Consider the following 17,533-nt stretch of genomic DNA (forward strand, 5'->3'; position numbering starts at 1 on the left):
ACCAGGCTGCCCAGGGCCACATCCTACCTGGCCTTGAATACGTCCAGGGACAGGGCATCCACAACCTCTCTGGGCAGCCTGTTCCAGCACCTCACCACCCTCTTGGTAAAGAACTTCACCCTGATATCCAACCTAAATCTTTCCTGCTTCAACTTAAAACCATTTCCCCTTGTCCTGCTATTATCTACCCTTTCAAAGAGTTGACTCCCAAGAAGAAGGCCAACGATATCCTGGGACACATTAAAAAGAGCATGGCCAGGTTGAGGGAGGTGATCCTCCCCCTCTACTCTGCCCTTATGAGGCCACATCTGTGTCCAATTCCAGGCTCATCAGTTCAAAAAAGTCAGGGAACTACTGTAGAGAGTCCAGCGGAAGGCAACAAAGCTGATGAGGGGCTGGAACATCTCTCTGATGAGAAAATGCTGAGAGACCTGGGACTGTTGAGCAGGGAGAAGAGAAGACTGAGGGGTATCTTATCAATGCTTGTAAATATCTAAAAGATGACAGTCAAGTGGATGGGACCGAGCTCTTTTCAGCAGTGCCCAGTGACAGAACAAGAGTCAGTGGGCACAAACTAGAACAGAAGTTGAGAAGTTCCATATGTATGTGAGGAAAAATTATTTACTGTTAGAGTGACAGAGCACTGGCACAGGCTGCCCAGGGAGGCTGTGGAACATGCTTCTCTGGAGATATTAAAAACCAACCTGGATGCTTTCCTGTGTGACCTGCTAAGGGGAACTGCTTTAACATGGATTGTTGAACTAGATGGTCTCTAGAGGTTCCTTCCAACCCCAGTGATCCTGTGATTTATCTTCAGCACCCGTGTATCAAATAATACTAAAGCAGCTAGTTAAACTTCATGTTAATTAAGTAATAAAAATTTAGGTGGAACCTTACAAGGACCCTCAAATACATCTGGAGTTGCTGTATGTGAATATTTTTTGAAATACGATATGCTATACTAAACAAAATACATTTTTCCTTAATTACACAGATTTCTTCTAAATTATTTTATATTGAAGGATGGAAGGTGAGAACGTGACATGCCCCTTTAAAATTTAGATTAACAACAACAACAAAAGAATAAGAATTTCCTTACAAATTATAATTTTAATACAAAACAACACTCTTCTTGAATTGGTAATTCACTTCATTTAATTACATTTACACAGAAAAAAAAAAGGGTAAATTCAAATATTCTTTTAAAAATCCGTTTATTAAAAAAAAAAAAAAAAAAAAGATCCAGCATACATAGACAGTAGTCAGTTTCAAAGTCAGTAGTCATTAGTTTAAAAGCAAGAATCCAAAACAGAGCTGTTAACCACACATCCAAATTGCTTAGACTGGACAACTGTATATAAAATATTTTAAAGCCTGTTTTGAAGAACACCACCCTCGTAGAATCTAAATGTAAAAGAAGGATATTAAGAAAAGTTATTTTTTTGAAGTCTAGGTGTGAGAAAACTGATAATGACAGTGAGATATTAACATGTCAACAATGAATAAATACAAGAACTTAAAGTTCACCCCTACTAGAAATCTCATAGATCATTCTTTTTTTTTTTTTTTTGAAAAAGATATACAAGATTCAAATGTCAGAATTATAATGTCAGAACTGTTTATAATGTCAAGTGATGCTTGTTGCATACTTTTAGTATATCTTATTGATCAAACTAGAACCTGAGATAATTATAGATGATGGAGCATATTTCTTGTGCAAAGGGACATGGATTTGTAGTGAATTTAGATGAAAAGCTTTTTCATATGGAAGTTTTGTAACTGTTTATTTCAACCTGCATTAATCCATGCACTAATTATTTTGTCTTAAGTTGATGATTTTGAGAGCATTTAGTATTAGTGTTGTGGCACTGCCAGCCAAGGAGTACTTATGATATAGCTGTAGTGATTTGATATATCTTGTTGCAAACTTGAGAAAGAATCTATCCCAACAGAACCAGACAGAACTAGAAATTTTCACTTTTTAGACAACCCATACAATTACAATTACAATTGTCTATTAAAAAGAAAGGTTGAGTTGTTTTTAACTTGCTTTACTAAGAAAATCAGGCATCTGTGATCATGCCATCTACAAATCTCTTCTCTACACTCCTAACAACTACCACATTCAGAGATGATTGCAACCCAGTTTGAAAGAAGGTAGAAGTCTCAAAGAGACTAAATTGCTAAAAGCTTTCGCCCAAGTATCTGGGCAGGACAGACATACCATAATTTGTACTCCCTGTCAAGGAAAGGCAGGAAGAATGCAGCTATTAAACAGCCTGTTTGGCAGAAGCCAGCAGTCCCACCAGTATGAACTAGTCATGATACTTCTTACCTTTTGTCTCATGCAGCCATGGCAAAAAGCCCAGTGAAAATGAATTGTTTTGCAAAGAAAGATATATGAGTGAATGGACACAAATCTCTGGAAACCAGATGATGTCTGTTCTAGTGCCTACAAAATCATTTGTTTTAACCATTCTTTGAAATTCTAATTTTACTCTACAAAGTAAACAAAATTTCATTCCAGTGCTTCTCTAAAGGTTAATTTGAAATAACAGTGGCTGAACCCTGCCAAAAGCATTAAAGCATCACATTATTGTAATTTACAGATGTAATAAAATCAAGAGTTGTAGATGGCTTGTTAAAGAGGATGCATATCTCTGGAATACTGAGCTTACTGAGGTATTTCCCCAAGAATCTGCTCTTATTTTGAGCGCTGATTAGAGCAAATGTTAAAGTAATGCAAACTAGGCTTTATTTTTAATGGACCCAGATAGAAGCCAATCCTACCTATCGCCACACTAAAATAGGAGGTTAATGAACCTACATTTGAAATAACAATTGTATTAATTCCATGTCTTCTAGAAAGGTTGCATTTTACAATATCGTTACTGTTTTATTGATTACCCTGAGGTGTTCATAGAAACCAAACAAATTATTTGTACTGCATCAAATATCTTTTCTATTACACATGGGTAAAAATTTGTGTTCTGTAGCTGCCAAGGTCATTAGTGAGAGATAGAATAAAGAAATGGAAAGATGTGGAATCAAGAGTGAAAATTCCAAGGGAGATTTTTTCTTAGAGCTGGTGGATCAGTACTGTCTGGGCTGGTTTTGACAACATCAAGCTCTCTGAATGTAGGAAATATTATCTTCCCTGAGTCAACGACACAGATGCAACATCCATCACTGAATCCTTCAGATGCTGTGCCGCCTGCCGTTCTGTATGACTTTGATTACATTGGAAAGGTCGAAACTTTTTGTAATCAATTCCATTAGATCTTCGTCTCTTTCCACACCAGTGATAAACTCTTCTAAAGTCAGTTCCCCTAAAAGGAAATCAGATGCTCCTTAGGAACTAAGAAATGTAACAATCATTCTCAATGCAACACAAGGCCATTCAAGCTGAGTTGCATCCCTCAAAAATATTCTCTATTCTTCATTGCTGATATGTAAATATAGGAATAATATTTTTTAATACTTTCCTATTTTGCACCAAATTCCAGAATTCAGACTCACCTTTCTCTGCTAAAACAGATCAAAGACTGCTATGGCAGAATTCTAAGCCGACTATAATGCTTAGACTGAATTTAGCTGCACAGACCTATTCTTACCAAGGTAACTGGAGTTTATCTTATAGGTGGCTTTACCAGAGACTAAGGCATGATTTGCTGGGGATTACAAGGCATGGCCTCTGTGTTAACTATTAGGATTATCTAGAGCCAGAATAAGATGTAGTAAAAAATCTATTAAGTGGTTTGCTTAGAGAAATTATTCTAAGCAACTAAAATGGTCTTGGTTTTTTAGATTTCTTTTAGAAAGTGATTTTTTTTGGGTTCATGCTAGAATCAGGTAATACTTTGGAAGTTTCAAGACAACTACAAAACCACAAAGGTCAGTCCAAGGCATGTGTATGCTGGCAAGGTACACTTGAGTGTACACAGTTCTCCGTTTAGAAGTTATTCCAGTGATGCTTTTTTTCTCTGAGAGGGGAAACAGAGCTTGGTTTAAAAGGAACACTGATTTTTTCCTCTGGGAATGTTTAAAGTTTTTATTAAAATCATAAAAATGAGTGATTTCTTACTGAAATAATAAATTACAAGAGGCCAGAAGAAGAGAAAACAGCTGGATGACTTAGTGCCTGTTCAGATATGTGGTACTGTCTGCACTGTAAGCAGGTTCATATGCACACTATTACAGTGAAAGGACCCCTTCTGATGCAAGTTTTGGCACTTAGGCTGCAGCAAGAGGAGTATCTGGTATTTCAAAGTAACAATACCAGAATGCAATTGTATAAAGAACACTGCAGTTAGGGATGAAAAGTCACGCTAGCATGCCCAGGCTCACTGGGACTGTCACAAGCCTCAGATTTCCTTCACATAATGAAAATAAATTGGAAAGCCGTCAGGAGATTTGTTTTAGGAATTGCTCCCTGCAGCCATGAGATTATTTCTTGTATTTTAATGTGATGAAGGAGATCACAACTTATTTGTCTATTTACATTTTATTTTTATTTTATATAGCTGTATATTTAATAATCAGCTAAAAGATGATAGCGTAGTTTAAGATAAACTTGGAAATTTTTGTCTTATTCTTCATGTTGGTTTAATCCTGCTGCTTTGCAGCCATTTAAAAATAACTAGCTATGGAAAGCAGCTTGAAATAGGGGCATTATGAAGAGGATTCTGAATAATTCATGTTCTTGCATCCCATTGCTAAAATGTAAGACATACAAATTACTTTTTCAGTTAATTGTCTAGCTCAGATACAACTACTACTTGCAGTGAACAAATATCAACACAGAGGCCAAAGTAAAAATAATCATAGTATTGAGGTTAAATTCTAGAATGTTGTTTGAAGTCCATTACTTGCCTTCACCCAAACAATGGTTCCAGTAGGTAGGCAAAAATGCTCTACCAATCATTGATATGCATCACAAGAGCATTATTCATGTTCTAATTATATATTGCAAACAGCTTTCTTAAAAAGAAGCTTTAGTACAAAAGTAAGACCCCCAAATAATGAACAACAGTATAAAAGCCTAAAATCCTGCCTGCATCTGATCTTGCTCAGCAATGTTTTCCTAATGTTCCTAATTTGTTAATGATTTCAGTAGATTCCAGTTGAAGGAGGATTTTCATGGTTAGAAATAGGAGGGAACATATTCACACGACACATCTTATGTTAAAAACAACTCCAAAGCAGTGAGTTAAATCTTTAGTTTCAAACTGCAAGTCCAATTGGCTTAATCTAACTCTCTTGAGAAGAAACAATAGCATGTGTCTTAGCATATGTTAACATTCAGATTCTGAAGAGACACTGAGTATGCTGTCCAATCTTTTTGAACATGGCATGTGCAACCTTGCATCTTGGTTTTCTTACTCAGTTTAGGCATGTTAAGACACACGTTTAGGCAGATTTTTGATCATGTTGGTTTTGCTGAGCAGCCAGAGGACTGGCATTTTGGATGAACAGTGCAAGACCTTCACGTTTTAGCTACTACAATACACAGTCCTTGTGCTAAGTTAATAGAGGCAGTTGATTTACATTTCACTGTAAAATTGAGAGAATATAGATTCAGGTTTTCAGTTCTTCAATTGTATGCTCAGCTTCCTTTCCGATCCCACACTCCCTCGTGGTGGGGTAAATACTGCCAATACCAAGAAAACCTAGATTCTTACCATCATTGTTCACGTCTATCTTCTGAAATATCATGTTAGTGAATTCTTCGGCAGTCATGTTGGTCTGTCCATTAATGGCCTGGATAGCCTGGAGACAGAAATGCAGAAAGTTTCAGACTTTTTTCCTTGAAGTCATGAAAACAATACACTGGCAACTGCAGTAATTGGGATGCAGCTCTTTAGTTCAACAGCCCTTCAAAAACACTAAATAAATTGCTATTTCAAGTAAATCTTCAGTAATGAGGATTGGAAATTTAATTAACATCACACAGCCTGAAGATTAGAGACTGCATTTACATATCTCTGAAGGTCTTCTGAAAGCATGTGACACCTCTGTTGTTCAATGCACTTGTTCAATCTACACCAGCACTTTTTTTTTCACCCAAGAGAGATCTCTGTGTTCAGGGAGTGCCCTATGATCTGTGTGATTTAAATATAGTATTATTTTTCACAGCTGAAAGCACTTGATGAGAAAGCCAAAGTTTATCTTTTATTAAAACATGTTTAACTTACTAATCACTAATAAAGTTAGAGTGGCAATCCTGGAAGTTGGCAGAATTCAGTTGTCCTCCAAAGAAATTTAAAAAAGAAGTCTCCCCTCTACTTTTTCTATGGCAAACGTATCCAAGAATAAAGATACAAATGAATACTGCAAAATTCTGTCCCATTCACTGAGGCAATCATTTTTGCATAATGCTGATTATTCTGGTCAATAAAATAGAAGCCTATATGTTAATAAATGGCAGTCCAGATGCAACAAGCACATACTGACAGAGCTGAACTCAAAATCAATATAATAATTATTTATTAAGTGTCTGGGAAAATAGATAAAAATATATATGTAAACACATGTATGTTCTATAACAGACATACTATAGACATTTTTAAAAATTGAATCATCTTGAAATGAACTGTACTGTATAGAACAAATACACCAGTCATTTCTTTTGGTATTCCTGATTTTATTTTAGAAATCATCATGTTTCATTAAAATGTACGTTAAATGAGTTCAGCACTGATATGGAATTTCTGACCATCACTGTCTACCATAGTTTGTATGGAGTCCCCAGAAATGGCAAGAATTTTACAAAAAATAGGTACATAATCTTGTTTGTATTACTCATTCATACTTCAGGTACTCTTTGGTATATTATAAGTCTGACCCCAGTGCAGCCTTCATGCGGCTGTACCTCTGTCATAGTTAATTCTGTTGTAGCACTGAGAGTAAAGCAGTCATTCCTGATGTAGTTGAATCACTGACTATCACAGAACCCCTCTTAATAATAAAATAAATTAACCAGGCAGTTAAAAGAGTGCTGACAGGGTGCAAGGTGATCTGGGCAGAATTTTGATGGCTTATAATGCTCTCCTGGTCCAAAGTTCAAATAGCTGTAGGGACCAATAAAGTTTTAACTGGACTTCTTTGGTCTAAATTAGTCTCAGATCCAACATACCTTTTTGGATAAGCCTTTGTTTACTCATGCTCAGTATAAGCAGAGCTCTTAGTGGCTGTGAGCCTGCATTTTTATTTTTGTTTAGTGCCCGTCTATTTTAATCTAGCCTAAGTAAAATGACTTGTGCAGGTTTAAGTTCTTTTCTCCAAAGGAGAAGCAAACACCTGGAAGTTTGAATCATTTTAAAACATGTTAAGCAAAAAAAAAAAAAATCTTTACATTAAAATGATTTTAATTCTCTTTTCAGATAAAGCGCAAGACAAAGGCAGTTGCATCAATGCCTTCAAGTGAAAAATGATTGAGAATATCTACAATAGATAGATGACATTAGTCTTGGAAGAAATCTGGGCTGTGCAGACTCTCCTTTTGCCTTTAGAACACTATTCTTTAAAAGGCATGCATCAATTTCATTTGTTTCATCACAGAGCTAATTTGGCTCTGGCTCCTTCTATTTGGGTCAGTAGCTCTTGAAAGTGCCTAGCCAGGGACCAGCAGTAAGACAGAATTTGGCAAAAGTAAGTTCCTTGTTTATTATCACTTTAAATAACTATTTAGATTTTATGCTCCCTGCAGCAGAACCTTGATCTTCATATTTGCAAGAAACCCTATAATACTTTTCAGATGAAAGCAGCTCTGAAGTGCAAGAGTCATTCACTAGAGCAAGTTGAAAAATATGGAAAAAACATTTTACAGAAAAAAATTACCCTGCTTTGTTTTCATAGGTTTGAAATGGACCCATTATTCTGCAAAAAAAATCTACAATATTTGTATCGAAATGTCTGCTCACGATTTAATGACAAAATTTTTTTTTCCAATTTAATTAAAAAAAAGAGTAATGGGTTTTACAGTAAACAAATCTAAAAGCCTTTCAAAACGAATTAAAACAATGGAATGTTTTGATGACACCTATATTGTTTCCTGCATGAAGTTCAGTTGGAGAAGCCGTTTTTCCACAACAAACTGGCACAAACCCTTGTAACCATCTGTTTTATTCGTTATGCTACTTCAATTCTACCCTATCCTATGATACAGTTTATCAGGACAATGTTTCTACTGTTTCTACAGTTTTTCACTTTCGCTAAAGCAGCATACAGCTATAGAACTATGGTTTGAAGTAAAACAAACTACTGTTTACTTCAGTAAGGAAGAAGCTGGTCACCAGTGTCACTAGCTAGAATAATTTTGGCTTTACACCTAGTAAAATCCAACACACGTGGAACCACTGTTTCAGAGACAACACACTATGCCAGATGCAATTGCTATAGGTCATAATTTGCTTACCGCGAATATGCTCAACAGTTCTTTTTTGTCAATACATCCGTTTCCATCAGCATCATATAGCTTAAAATACCATTTCAATTTTTGGTCAATTTTTCCTCGTATAACCAAATTTATTGCCGCTATGAACTCCAAGAAGTCTATAAATCCATCCTAGGAGAGAGAGAGAGACGAAAAAAAACCAAACCTGTTTAACAACATTGGCTTTTTGCTCATTCTGGCAATTTCACAGAAACAGGTCATCGAATTCACTATAATATAAGCTGATTTATAAAGCACCTTAGCATAGAAATTTCCCCTGGCATTTAGAAAGGATGAGCTCAACTGGAAGCACTATAGGAAGGAGTGTTAGCACAGGCAGTTTTGTTCTCCCTGGAAAGCTGTGGGAGAAGCAGATCACAGCAGTTGTTTTTGACATTGTTTGAGAAGAAGAAAAAACAGGTTTGTGGTAGACTTCCACATAAGAAAAAGGGGAGTCTTGGATATCCAACTTCATACTGTTGAGATGTCTACTGTGGAGCTGCTTATATTCACGTGGGTACTGTTGAAATGTGGATGTTTTCCAGTGCAACAGAGCTGCTCCAGGTGTTATTAATCTAAGAGATCATGCAATAAATATTGTATATAGTAAACAATAACCCAGCATGAGTGATAGATACTGTAGTTTATTCATATAAGCATCAGGTCTCTCTGACCAATAAATTTCACATGGGATATAAAGCCTTCAAGTCATAAACAAGTTTCTGAACAGTGAGGATAGGGGGTAATCATAGGGAAGAAGCATTTCAGATTGATTTAATTCCATATGTTTTGCTTCCTTCTCTGATGTTACTGAAGGAAAGTTGTCAAGGACAGGACTCCATGGTCAAGTGGTCTAAGCTACTGTGACGATTTCTCTTTTTCTGTAAAAATCTAGTGAGGGTGGAAGAAACAGTTGCTGAATTTGGAGACTACTAGCTCCAACTGTTTCCCATGTGCATATAAAAAGAATTAGCAGCTGGTAAATTTAATCTTGTGATCTTTATATTGGTCAGAATCCAACCACTTGGAAAACCTTGGAAAGACTGTCATCAGCTTTAGATGACTTGCGGCTGAGAAGATTGGATGAATATCCAGTAGGTTTAACATGTTACTTATTTTTATTGCCTTATATCAACACACATCTTGCCTTCTGAGGTTTTGCAATCAGCAGGCATTAGTCTGTTCTCCAGACTGCACTAAAGTAAAAGAAAAGAAGCTTTGTAAAGGTGTGTTGCGGCCCATTGCCATGTAGTGCTTGTTTTGATTTCTGTGCAAGGTGGTTTGGCACTGTAGTACCCAAGTTTCAAATACACCCGAGTCAATGTATACGTAGATAGACATTGCACATGCATAACTTTTGCAGGCTGAACATTGCTTCACAGACTCTCTGTGCAAGTTCTGCCATTATTGCTGTATTTACTTCAATTTTTATTACAGCAAATTCACTAAAGACAAAGGTATTTCTCAACCACAGTTTGGGCTGAAATGAAATTTAACAATAACTGCACGTAGTTTTCAAGCAAGATTAGGCCCATCTCTTTGGTAAAGAGATGCTTTACTAAAAAAATGACACAGTATGTACCACAAACTTTATGGTTCTTTCTGGAACACCAAATTGGATTTCAATTTTGGAAATACTATTTCAAAGAAATACTGTATCAGATACTTTACTGATTATACTTTACTGATTATACTTCCAACCCTAGATTTTATAGCTCTTCTAAGAATGTGATTAGGTGTATTTCACATTGCTGTCCCTTTATAGAATTTCATACTATTTAGTTAAATTACAGATTAATTTTAGGCTTGGTAGATATTCAGGCTCATTTTGTTTTTTTCTCCCTTACATTTCATTTTGGGTTTTGGAAAACAGTATTTAGTTTGTTTTCTTTTATGACTTTCAATTCTGTGGGTCTGACCAGCAACAGAATACCAGAAGTCTGGGAAATGTAACAGTAAGCTTAATATGGTGGGCTATAAACTTTTGCCTAGTGGGTCACTTGTCCTGTCCCAAGCTGGAAGGGACTAAAGAGAAAGGTTAGGAAAAAAAAAAACAAAACAACACAAAACAAAACAAAAAAACCCCCAAACCTAACAAATAAACAAACCAAAATTCTTCTGAAATACATCTGAGACAATGTGGTTTTTAGAGAAGCCCCAGTCACATGGAGCTGTGGACATACAAAGACTGTGAATACCATGCTAACCTCAAAAACACCAGGAATAGAAATACTAAGAAGTCCAACGTTTATCTGCACAGTATGGAACCAGAAGCACTGCACAGAGGCACTGATAAGAAATGTGCCGTTTCTCTTTTATCCACAAAAAACATACATTGTAGGTAGAAAAGAAAATACTTGCATGATCTGAAAGCTGTAGAAATCTTGTTAGACATCCAGAGTTTTCTCAGATAAAAAGAAATATTATGCTTTTTATAGTAGCATACAGGAGCCTCAGAATAGTGCATTAAATAATGGAAAAAGCATAACAGTAACCTATGAAGATCATCCTGTAGCTCTATGAGTACAATAAATAGTACAATAAATGTATTATGATGTTATTAAAAGAATACTGCAGTGCTGATTTACCCATCTGCTGCTCTGTAACGAATCACAATACACATGAGGTATGTCCTCACGTGTCTCTGGGTTCTGTAAAGCCTCATGCTGTGCAGCCACTTGCTAATGTATCTGTTGCTTATTAGGAAATCACTCAATCTCTAGAAAAGGGCTATCGTAAAAATAATAAATAATAATAAAAAGTTTAAAATAACAGAATAAACAGAGCTGTTTACTAGTGGAAGAAGATAGAAATAACTTTACTTCTTGTCTTTTACCATGATATTCCAAAGGGCTAAGTCATAATATTTTTTATTTAAAAGAGTTGGTGTTGGTGAAGCCTGCTGTTTTGCCATTTTAGGACACCAGAGGACTGATGGAGGTGTGTGTGAGAGTTGATTGCTCCTTCCTACTTTGGTGGTAGTGTGTTGCCCTTAATACCACAGGTGTCTGGAGTAATGGTGAATTCATACTCACTTCCCCACCTGCACACATGAAGACTGCTGGGATAAGCTCACAAGGTATGCTCTCAGGATACAGTGCTAAGGGAGGAAAATCTCCTTCCCAAAAACAATTCTGAGAAAGAGGCTGCAGAGCCACCAAAAATGCCCCCTACACTTCTTTTATTTTTCCCTGAGTAAGACCTGCTCCTTGGCTTAACAAAAATAACTAACTAAATTTTTAGTCTTTAACAGCATGATCAGGTGAACTAGAAGGTTAAGGTCAGATCAGACCACGTGACTGTCGTGCACAGCAGTTCCTTTGGATGCTGTGTTTAAGTTACCTAGATCTCATTCACAGGTATTTTTGAAGTCCCTTGTAACAAGGTTTGATTCACAAAACAAGCCCAAGAGCAGACTCCTAAATTGGAAGGAGTATTTTTCGATTACATGACACAAATCCTCAGGTCCCTGCTCTCCCTGCCTGCACAGCCCACCACCCCCAGGCCCCATGGAGCAGTGCAGGCCCTGCCTGCAAAATAGCCATCCTGGGCTTGCCCTGCCCTGTCCCGGAGAGCAATCTGGGCTACCAACTCCCCAGCAGGACTCTGGCACATTCACCCTCAGCCCCTACAGGGATGAGTTCTCTCTTTCTTTTCAAACACTTTCCAAGACCTGGATAGCACTCTGCACCCTCTGTACAAGCCCATGCTTCCAAGATGAACCTCACACCTGAAGGACATGCCTTGGACACCAAGCCTTTGGATTTTCTAAGTTAATTACAGCCATCAGTCCGTGTCAAGCAGGCATTTATGAAACAAGTCCTTCAGTATGGTGGAGATTTCACTAATTATCATAGAATCACAGAATGAATTGTAGAATGGCTTGGGCTGGAAGGGACCTCAAGGATCATCAAGTTTCAACACTTCTAGCACAGGCAGGGCTGCCTGCTGCTAGATCAAGTACTAGATCAGATTACCCAGGGCCCCATCCAACCTGGCCTTAAACAACTCCAGGGATGGGGAATCCACAGCCTCTCTGGTTAGCCTGTTCAGGAACCTCACCACTCTCACAGTAAAAAACTTCCCCAGGACATCTAATCTAAATCTCCCATCCTTTAGTTTAAAACCATTACTTCTTGTCCTATTACTATCTACCCATGTAAAAAGTTGATTTCCCTCCTGTTTATAAACTCCCTTTAAATTTTGGAAGGCCTCAGTGTGGTCTCCTCTCAGCCTTCTCTTTCCCAGGCTGAACAGGCCCAGTTCTTGTCTTCATAGACTGTCTTCATAGTAGAGGTTCTCCAGCCCTTGTATCATCTTAATGACCTCCTCTGGAGCCAAAAGCTATGCACCTATAGAACCACTTCCTGTTGCTTTTAACATCCCTCACCAAGTCTAGTTCTACATCTCCTTTGGCTTTCCTAATCCTATCTGGACAGCATTCCTATATTCTTTCCAGGAGACATGCCCTCAATTCTACTGTGTGTACTTGCCCTTCTTTTCCCTCAGTTTGACCAGCAAATTCTTGCCTATCCATGCCAGTTTCCTGCCTCACCTACCTGCTTTCTTGTTCTGAGGGATGAAGAACTCTTGTACTCTCAAAGGCATCCTTAAAATGTAGTCAGCCTTGTTCCACAACTTTGTCTATAAGAACAACTTCCTGGGAGACTGCATCCAACAATTCCTTAAACAACTGGAAGTTTGCTCTTTGCCAGGCCCATGTTCCTCAAGATCACAGACTCAACAAGGGCATGGTCGCTGCAGCCCAGGCTGCCTCCAATCTTAATATCTCTAACAATCTTCTCTGCATTGATGAGCAAGTCCAGTAACAGTTCACCTCTGGTCAGGCTGTCCAATACTTGAACTAGAAAGTTATTATCAATGAACTCCTGGAGTCTCCTGGATTGCTTACGGCTTGCCATGTTGTCTTGTCAGTGGATATATGGGTAGTTGAAATCCCTCATCAGAATGAGAGTCTGTGAGCATGAAATTTCTTGTAGCTGATGCAGGAAGGCCTCATCAACAGGTTCATCTTGATCAGGTGGCCTGTAGTAGAGCCCAAACACCAGATGTCCTTTATTGGTCTCATCCCTAATTTTAATGCACATACTGTCTACCTGCTCATGACTGTTTCTCAGAAGGAGCTCCTCACAGTCTATCCACTCTTAAACATAAAAGGCAATTCCCCCACCTCTCCAATCTCACCTATCCCTTCTGAAAGCTTATAGCCCTCAGTGATGGTGTGCCAATTATGTGAATCATCCCACCATGTTTCAGTGACTATACACAGCAGAATTTGTCCCTTTCATTTTAGAACACCTGTGATGTGTAGGCATCAGGCTAATTTCAAAGCAAGCTTCCATGCAGGCAAAAATGACAGTCTGAGTGCCTTAATTCTGCTAGCAGAAGCTTCTGGTACTGCCCAACTCCTGATCAACCAAAAGTTGTTCAGAGATCAGAGAAAGAAGAAAAAAAGCAACCAAGTAAAGGCTTAAGAGTCTAAGCTCAGTTCCCCAATATTGGTGAGGTTAGAAGAGAGGTGAGCTGGAACTGGGAAAGTCTGGAGAAAAATATTCAGGTGAAGAACTTACAACTAAATTGGTTTTAAGCAGAAGTTAGTTTGCTTCAGTATAGATCAGGTTAACCACAATGATACAGCCCACATACTCAAAGTAATGGTGGCAAGGTCTGAGGATTTACCATCAAAAAACTGTTTTTTTTTTTGTTTATTATGTATTCTCTACATGCTTGAGAATAACTGTTTTGAAAACCTAGCTAGAAAGTAGCAAATGACAGGTGACATCTTCCTTTGTGCCAAAAATATTAAGATTTACCTACAGCTAGACAAAGGCAAAATGGTGTAGAAAAATGGAGTTGTTCATTAGTTAAGGGGTATCCTGAGAACACAGTAATTTAATACTAGCTTTTTATGAGATGTTTTTTGTTCAGAATGTCGGCTTATGTACAATTGAGGCTGCTGACTTTTATTCAGTCAGGACAGCCTGCAAAGGAAAAGCAGGACAGTAAAAGAATGGCAGCCTTATGCAACAAGAATTAGTACTCAAACCTTGGAAGTCTGAAAAGGCCATTATGCTTTGATTCCTAGAATAGTGTTGCTAATCTTCACAGATCCTTAAAAAAACTATCACAGCTTCAAATTATTTGAATGCAGATTAAAAATAATTGACTTGGAAGCTGTGAATACACAGCCAATGCAAAACAGTGCAGTCACTCAAGGGTGGGCTAGAACAGCCAGATCTGGGCATTTTGGCTGTGTAGCTCTTGAACATCGATTTCTGGTAGTGTTGATGCAACCCTACTGAGATTACTGCTGGGTTAGCCAGCCATCTCCTATACACAATAGTTACACATATAGAAAAGGGTGGTTTCTATTCCTGTAAAAGTCTACTAATTGTAAATTCATCATCTTACTTAAGAGTACTGAGGACTCATATAATAACATACAAAACAAATTGGGTCTTTTTTCAATTTTGCCACTGAAAAATCTCTAGACTGCACAGAACTCAACCCAACAGCAAGAAAATAGCTCAACAGACTTCATCTGGATTAGCAAGAACGCAAATATAGACTGTTCAAGTATTTCAAGCCCAGGGCTTAGAATGTTAAGCCACCTACCCTCCCCACTCCTTAGACTATTACCTTCCCTCCCCTCTTAGACTATTACTTAATCCTGATAATGCATATTGGCACAGGTCAAAGAGCAGATTACAACAGCTCAGAATAACCTGTGTGAAATTTATAGCTAATCCTGTGTGCTCCTCCATTTCATAGTACTGATTTCTCCATTCTCAGAAAAAAAAAAGGTGGATTCATTTTGCTCCATTTAATCTTCCCCAATTTCAACATGTCCCTGAGTCTGATGTTGGAGTTTGGGCCTTGGAGAGGACTCTAGACCTCTGCCAGGCTGTGGCTGGAATCACAAGATTCCTAAGTAAACAAAGCTGACATATGTCACAGTGACATGCAAAGGCTGTCAGATAAGGATGAAGGAAGAAGCAGGAAATTAGGAGTGGCAAATCATTACGCGGTTTTGTGATAGGTGCATACTCTCTGTTACATAAAGAGGCCAGGCTATATTGACCAAACTGTTATGCAAAGTTCTGCCTTGTCCAGATGAAGAAGCCCTTCTTTGCTTGGTGGCTTAGAAAATACCAGGCTTCCAGGTTTGCTGGCAAAACTTGCGGAAATCCAAAACGCTAAGGTGACCAACAATTATATATTTTTAAAATCTCTCCTTCTGCCTCCATCTGCCCAACCCCTTGCCATCACTTACTATTTTCTTTCAAGGTTATTGAACAAGGAGGGAGACAGGGAGACAGTTGAAGCAAACTTTTCTTTTTTGACAAACCCTAGCAAAACAAACCTATAGAAAAAGAACTCTGAGGACGTAGATGCCTTCTAGGGGCAAGGATACTCTTTTTTTTAGTGGCAAAGATGCACTCTTTGGCAAATAATCACAGGTGTTCCTGCATCACATTTTAGGAATTAAAGTCTCAAAGATTGTATGGAAGAAGGCTCCCAAAAGTTAAACACATTTCCTATTATTCTCTAAACTACTCGGTATTATCACATAAAGGACCTCAAGGAAGGAAAAAGTTAATACTCCACTTTCTTTACCTCATAGGCTTTTTTTATTTCTATCAAAAATGAGAAATTATATATAATGTTTTATCACAAGAAAGCTGTACATTTAGTGTCACTAATTGAGTTTGTAACCAGGTTGGTTAAAACAGATCACCTGATTTCTGTTGCACTTCTGCAATTCTTATTCCCAAAGCTCAGATCACTGACATTGTTTTCAGCAATGAATATGTTAATCACAACTGCGCATACTTTTGGGCTTAAGCAATGCTTAAATGATAAAGGGGAAAAAGAATAAAATGTAAAGTAGGAGTAGCCTTCATTTTCTCTACTCATAAATAATAAGGCAATAAATAGAAATAAATGATGGCTGCCCCGTTGAAAAAAACTTAAAATTTCTTTTAAAAAAACCCATACAGATTAATGAACTCTTTCCCACTAAAATTACTGTTCTCTCATCTATATAATAATTTAACAAACATTGTTTAAAAGTAATTATGATTAACTGTGCAAAGTTAATCTCCATTGCCTGCTCGTATAATGTGACAAAATTATGATGTTAGCTGGTAATGGTAGTAATATACTCAGTAATGACTGTAGAGTACATTCTAATTTGTTTATACTTAAATGAAAATTTCAGAGAAGCCCTACATACATTGTTACAGAAGCATAATTGCTTCAATTTTGTGCATAATATTGGTCACTGAGTAGCTGCAGAGAAGACAGCTCTAAACCTTTCCTTATAATTTCCTTTTGTAAAGGCTGGGCTGACTTAACCCATGAATCTCAGGTGCTCCAAAAGGAACAGGACACTGACCTCACTTTAAGATTCCACTTAAAGAACCAGCTTTTCCATGGTTGATGGTGCAGTGCCATTGCTGGGGAATGACTCTGACCTAAAACTTTTAGACCAGAACTCATACCAACAAATCTTCATTTAAGAATTCAAAAATAACGACATTAAGCAAGGGATGGTTTTACTAATAGTGATAAAATAGTCTTTAAGCTGGTAATGTCATGCTATCACAGCATAAGTTAGTACTATTACAGTAATAAGTCCTGTGACAAACCACTAGAAAATAAAATTAGGGTTGCAAAATTGTACCAATGATTGCCTGAAAGTTCTTAGAAAGTAAAAGAATACTACAGCTTTTTCGGAATCAATATAAAACTGGAATTAAAAAAAAATTCTAGAGGTAGTTAAGAAGTAGAACAAAGACATTCTTTAAGACAGACTATAAATGAGTAGTGTTTAGTGGAACCAGACTAAATAGTTATAGAACATTGTTTCTAGTCTATGATTTTTTTTAATAAGGGTATAGTATCTTTAAATTGCACTTAAGCACAGTGACAAAAATAATACACCTGCAGTATGTTGAACACAGTGAACTATAATCTCATACTTATTTACAGTAATCAGACTAGTTACTTTATGTTTGAAATAAACTTATGCAACATTACTCCAAGATAAAGGCACAGCAAACTGTCTGGCTTTAT

General features: G+C 37.4%; 1 protein-coding gene across 1 annotated transcript in view; it reads right to left on the reverse strand.

Annotated features, from left to right (window-relative positions):
* Positions 1-2,534: 2,534 nt before the first annotated feature.
* The window catches only part of GUCA1C (guanylate cyclase activator 1C), a 34,498-nt gene continuing 19,499 nt past the window's right edge, over positions 2,535-17,533 (reverse strand). The window contains exons 2-4 of the mRNA XM_031613097.2: positions 8,417-8,566; positions 5,682-5,769; positions 2,535-3,329 (exon numbers count right to left, since the gene is read on the reverse strand). Coding sequence (XP_031468957.2) covers positions 3,199-3,329; positions 5,682-5,769; positions 8,417-8,566 — 369 coding nt within the window. The 3' untranslated portion in view covers positions 2,535-3,198. The remainder of the gene's footprint in view (positions 3,330-5,681; positions 5,770-8,416; positions 8,567-17,533) is intronic.

This window comes from Phasianus colchicus, chromosome 1 (assembly GCF_987193195.1).
Source record: "Phasianus colchicus chromosome 1, bPhaCol1.hap1.1, whole genome shotgun sequence".
NCBI classification, from domain to species: Eukaryota; Metazoa; Chordata; class Aves; order Galliformes; family Phasianidae; genus Phasianus; species Phasianus colchicus.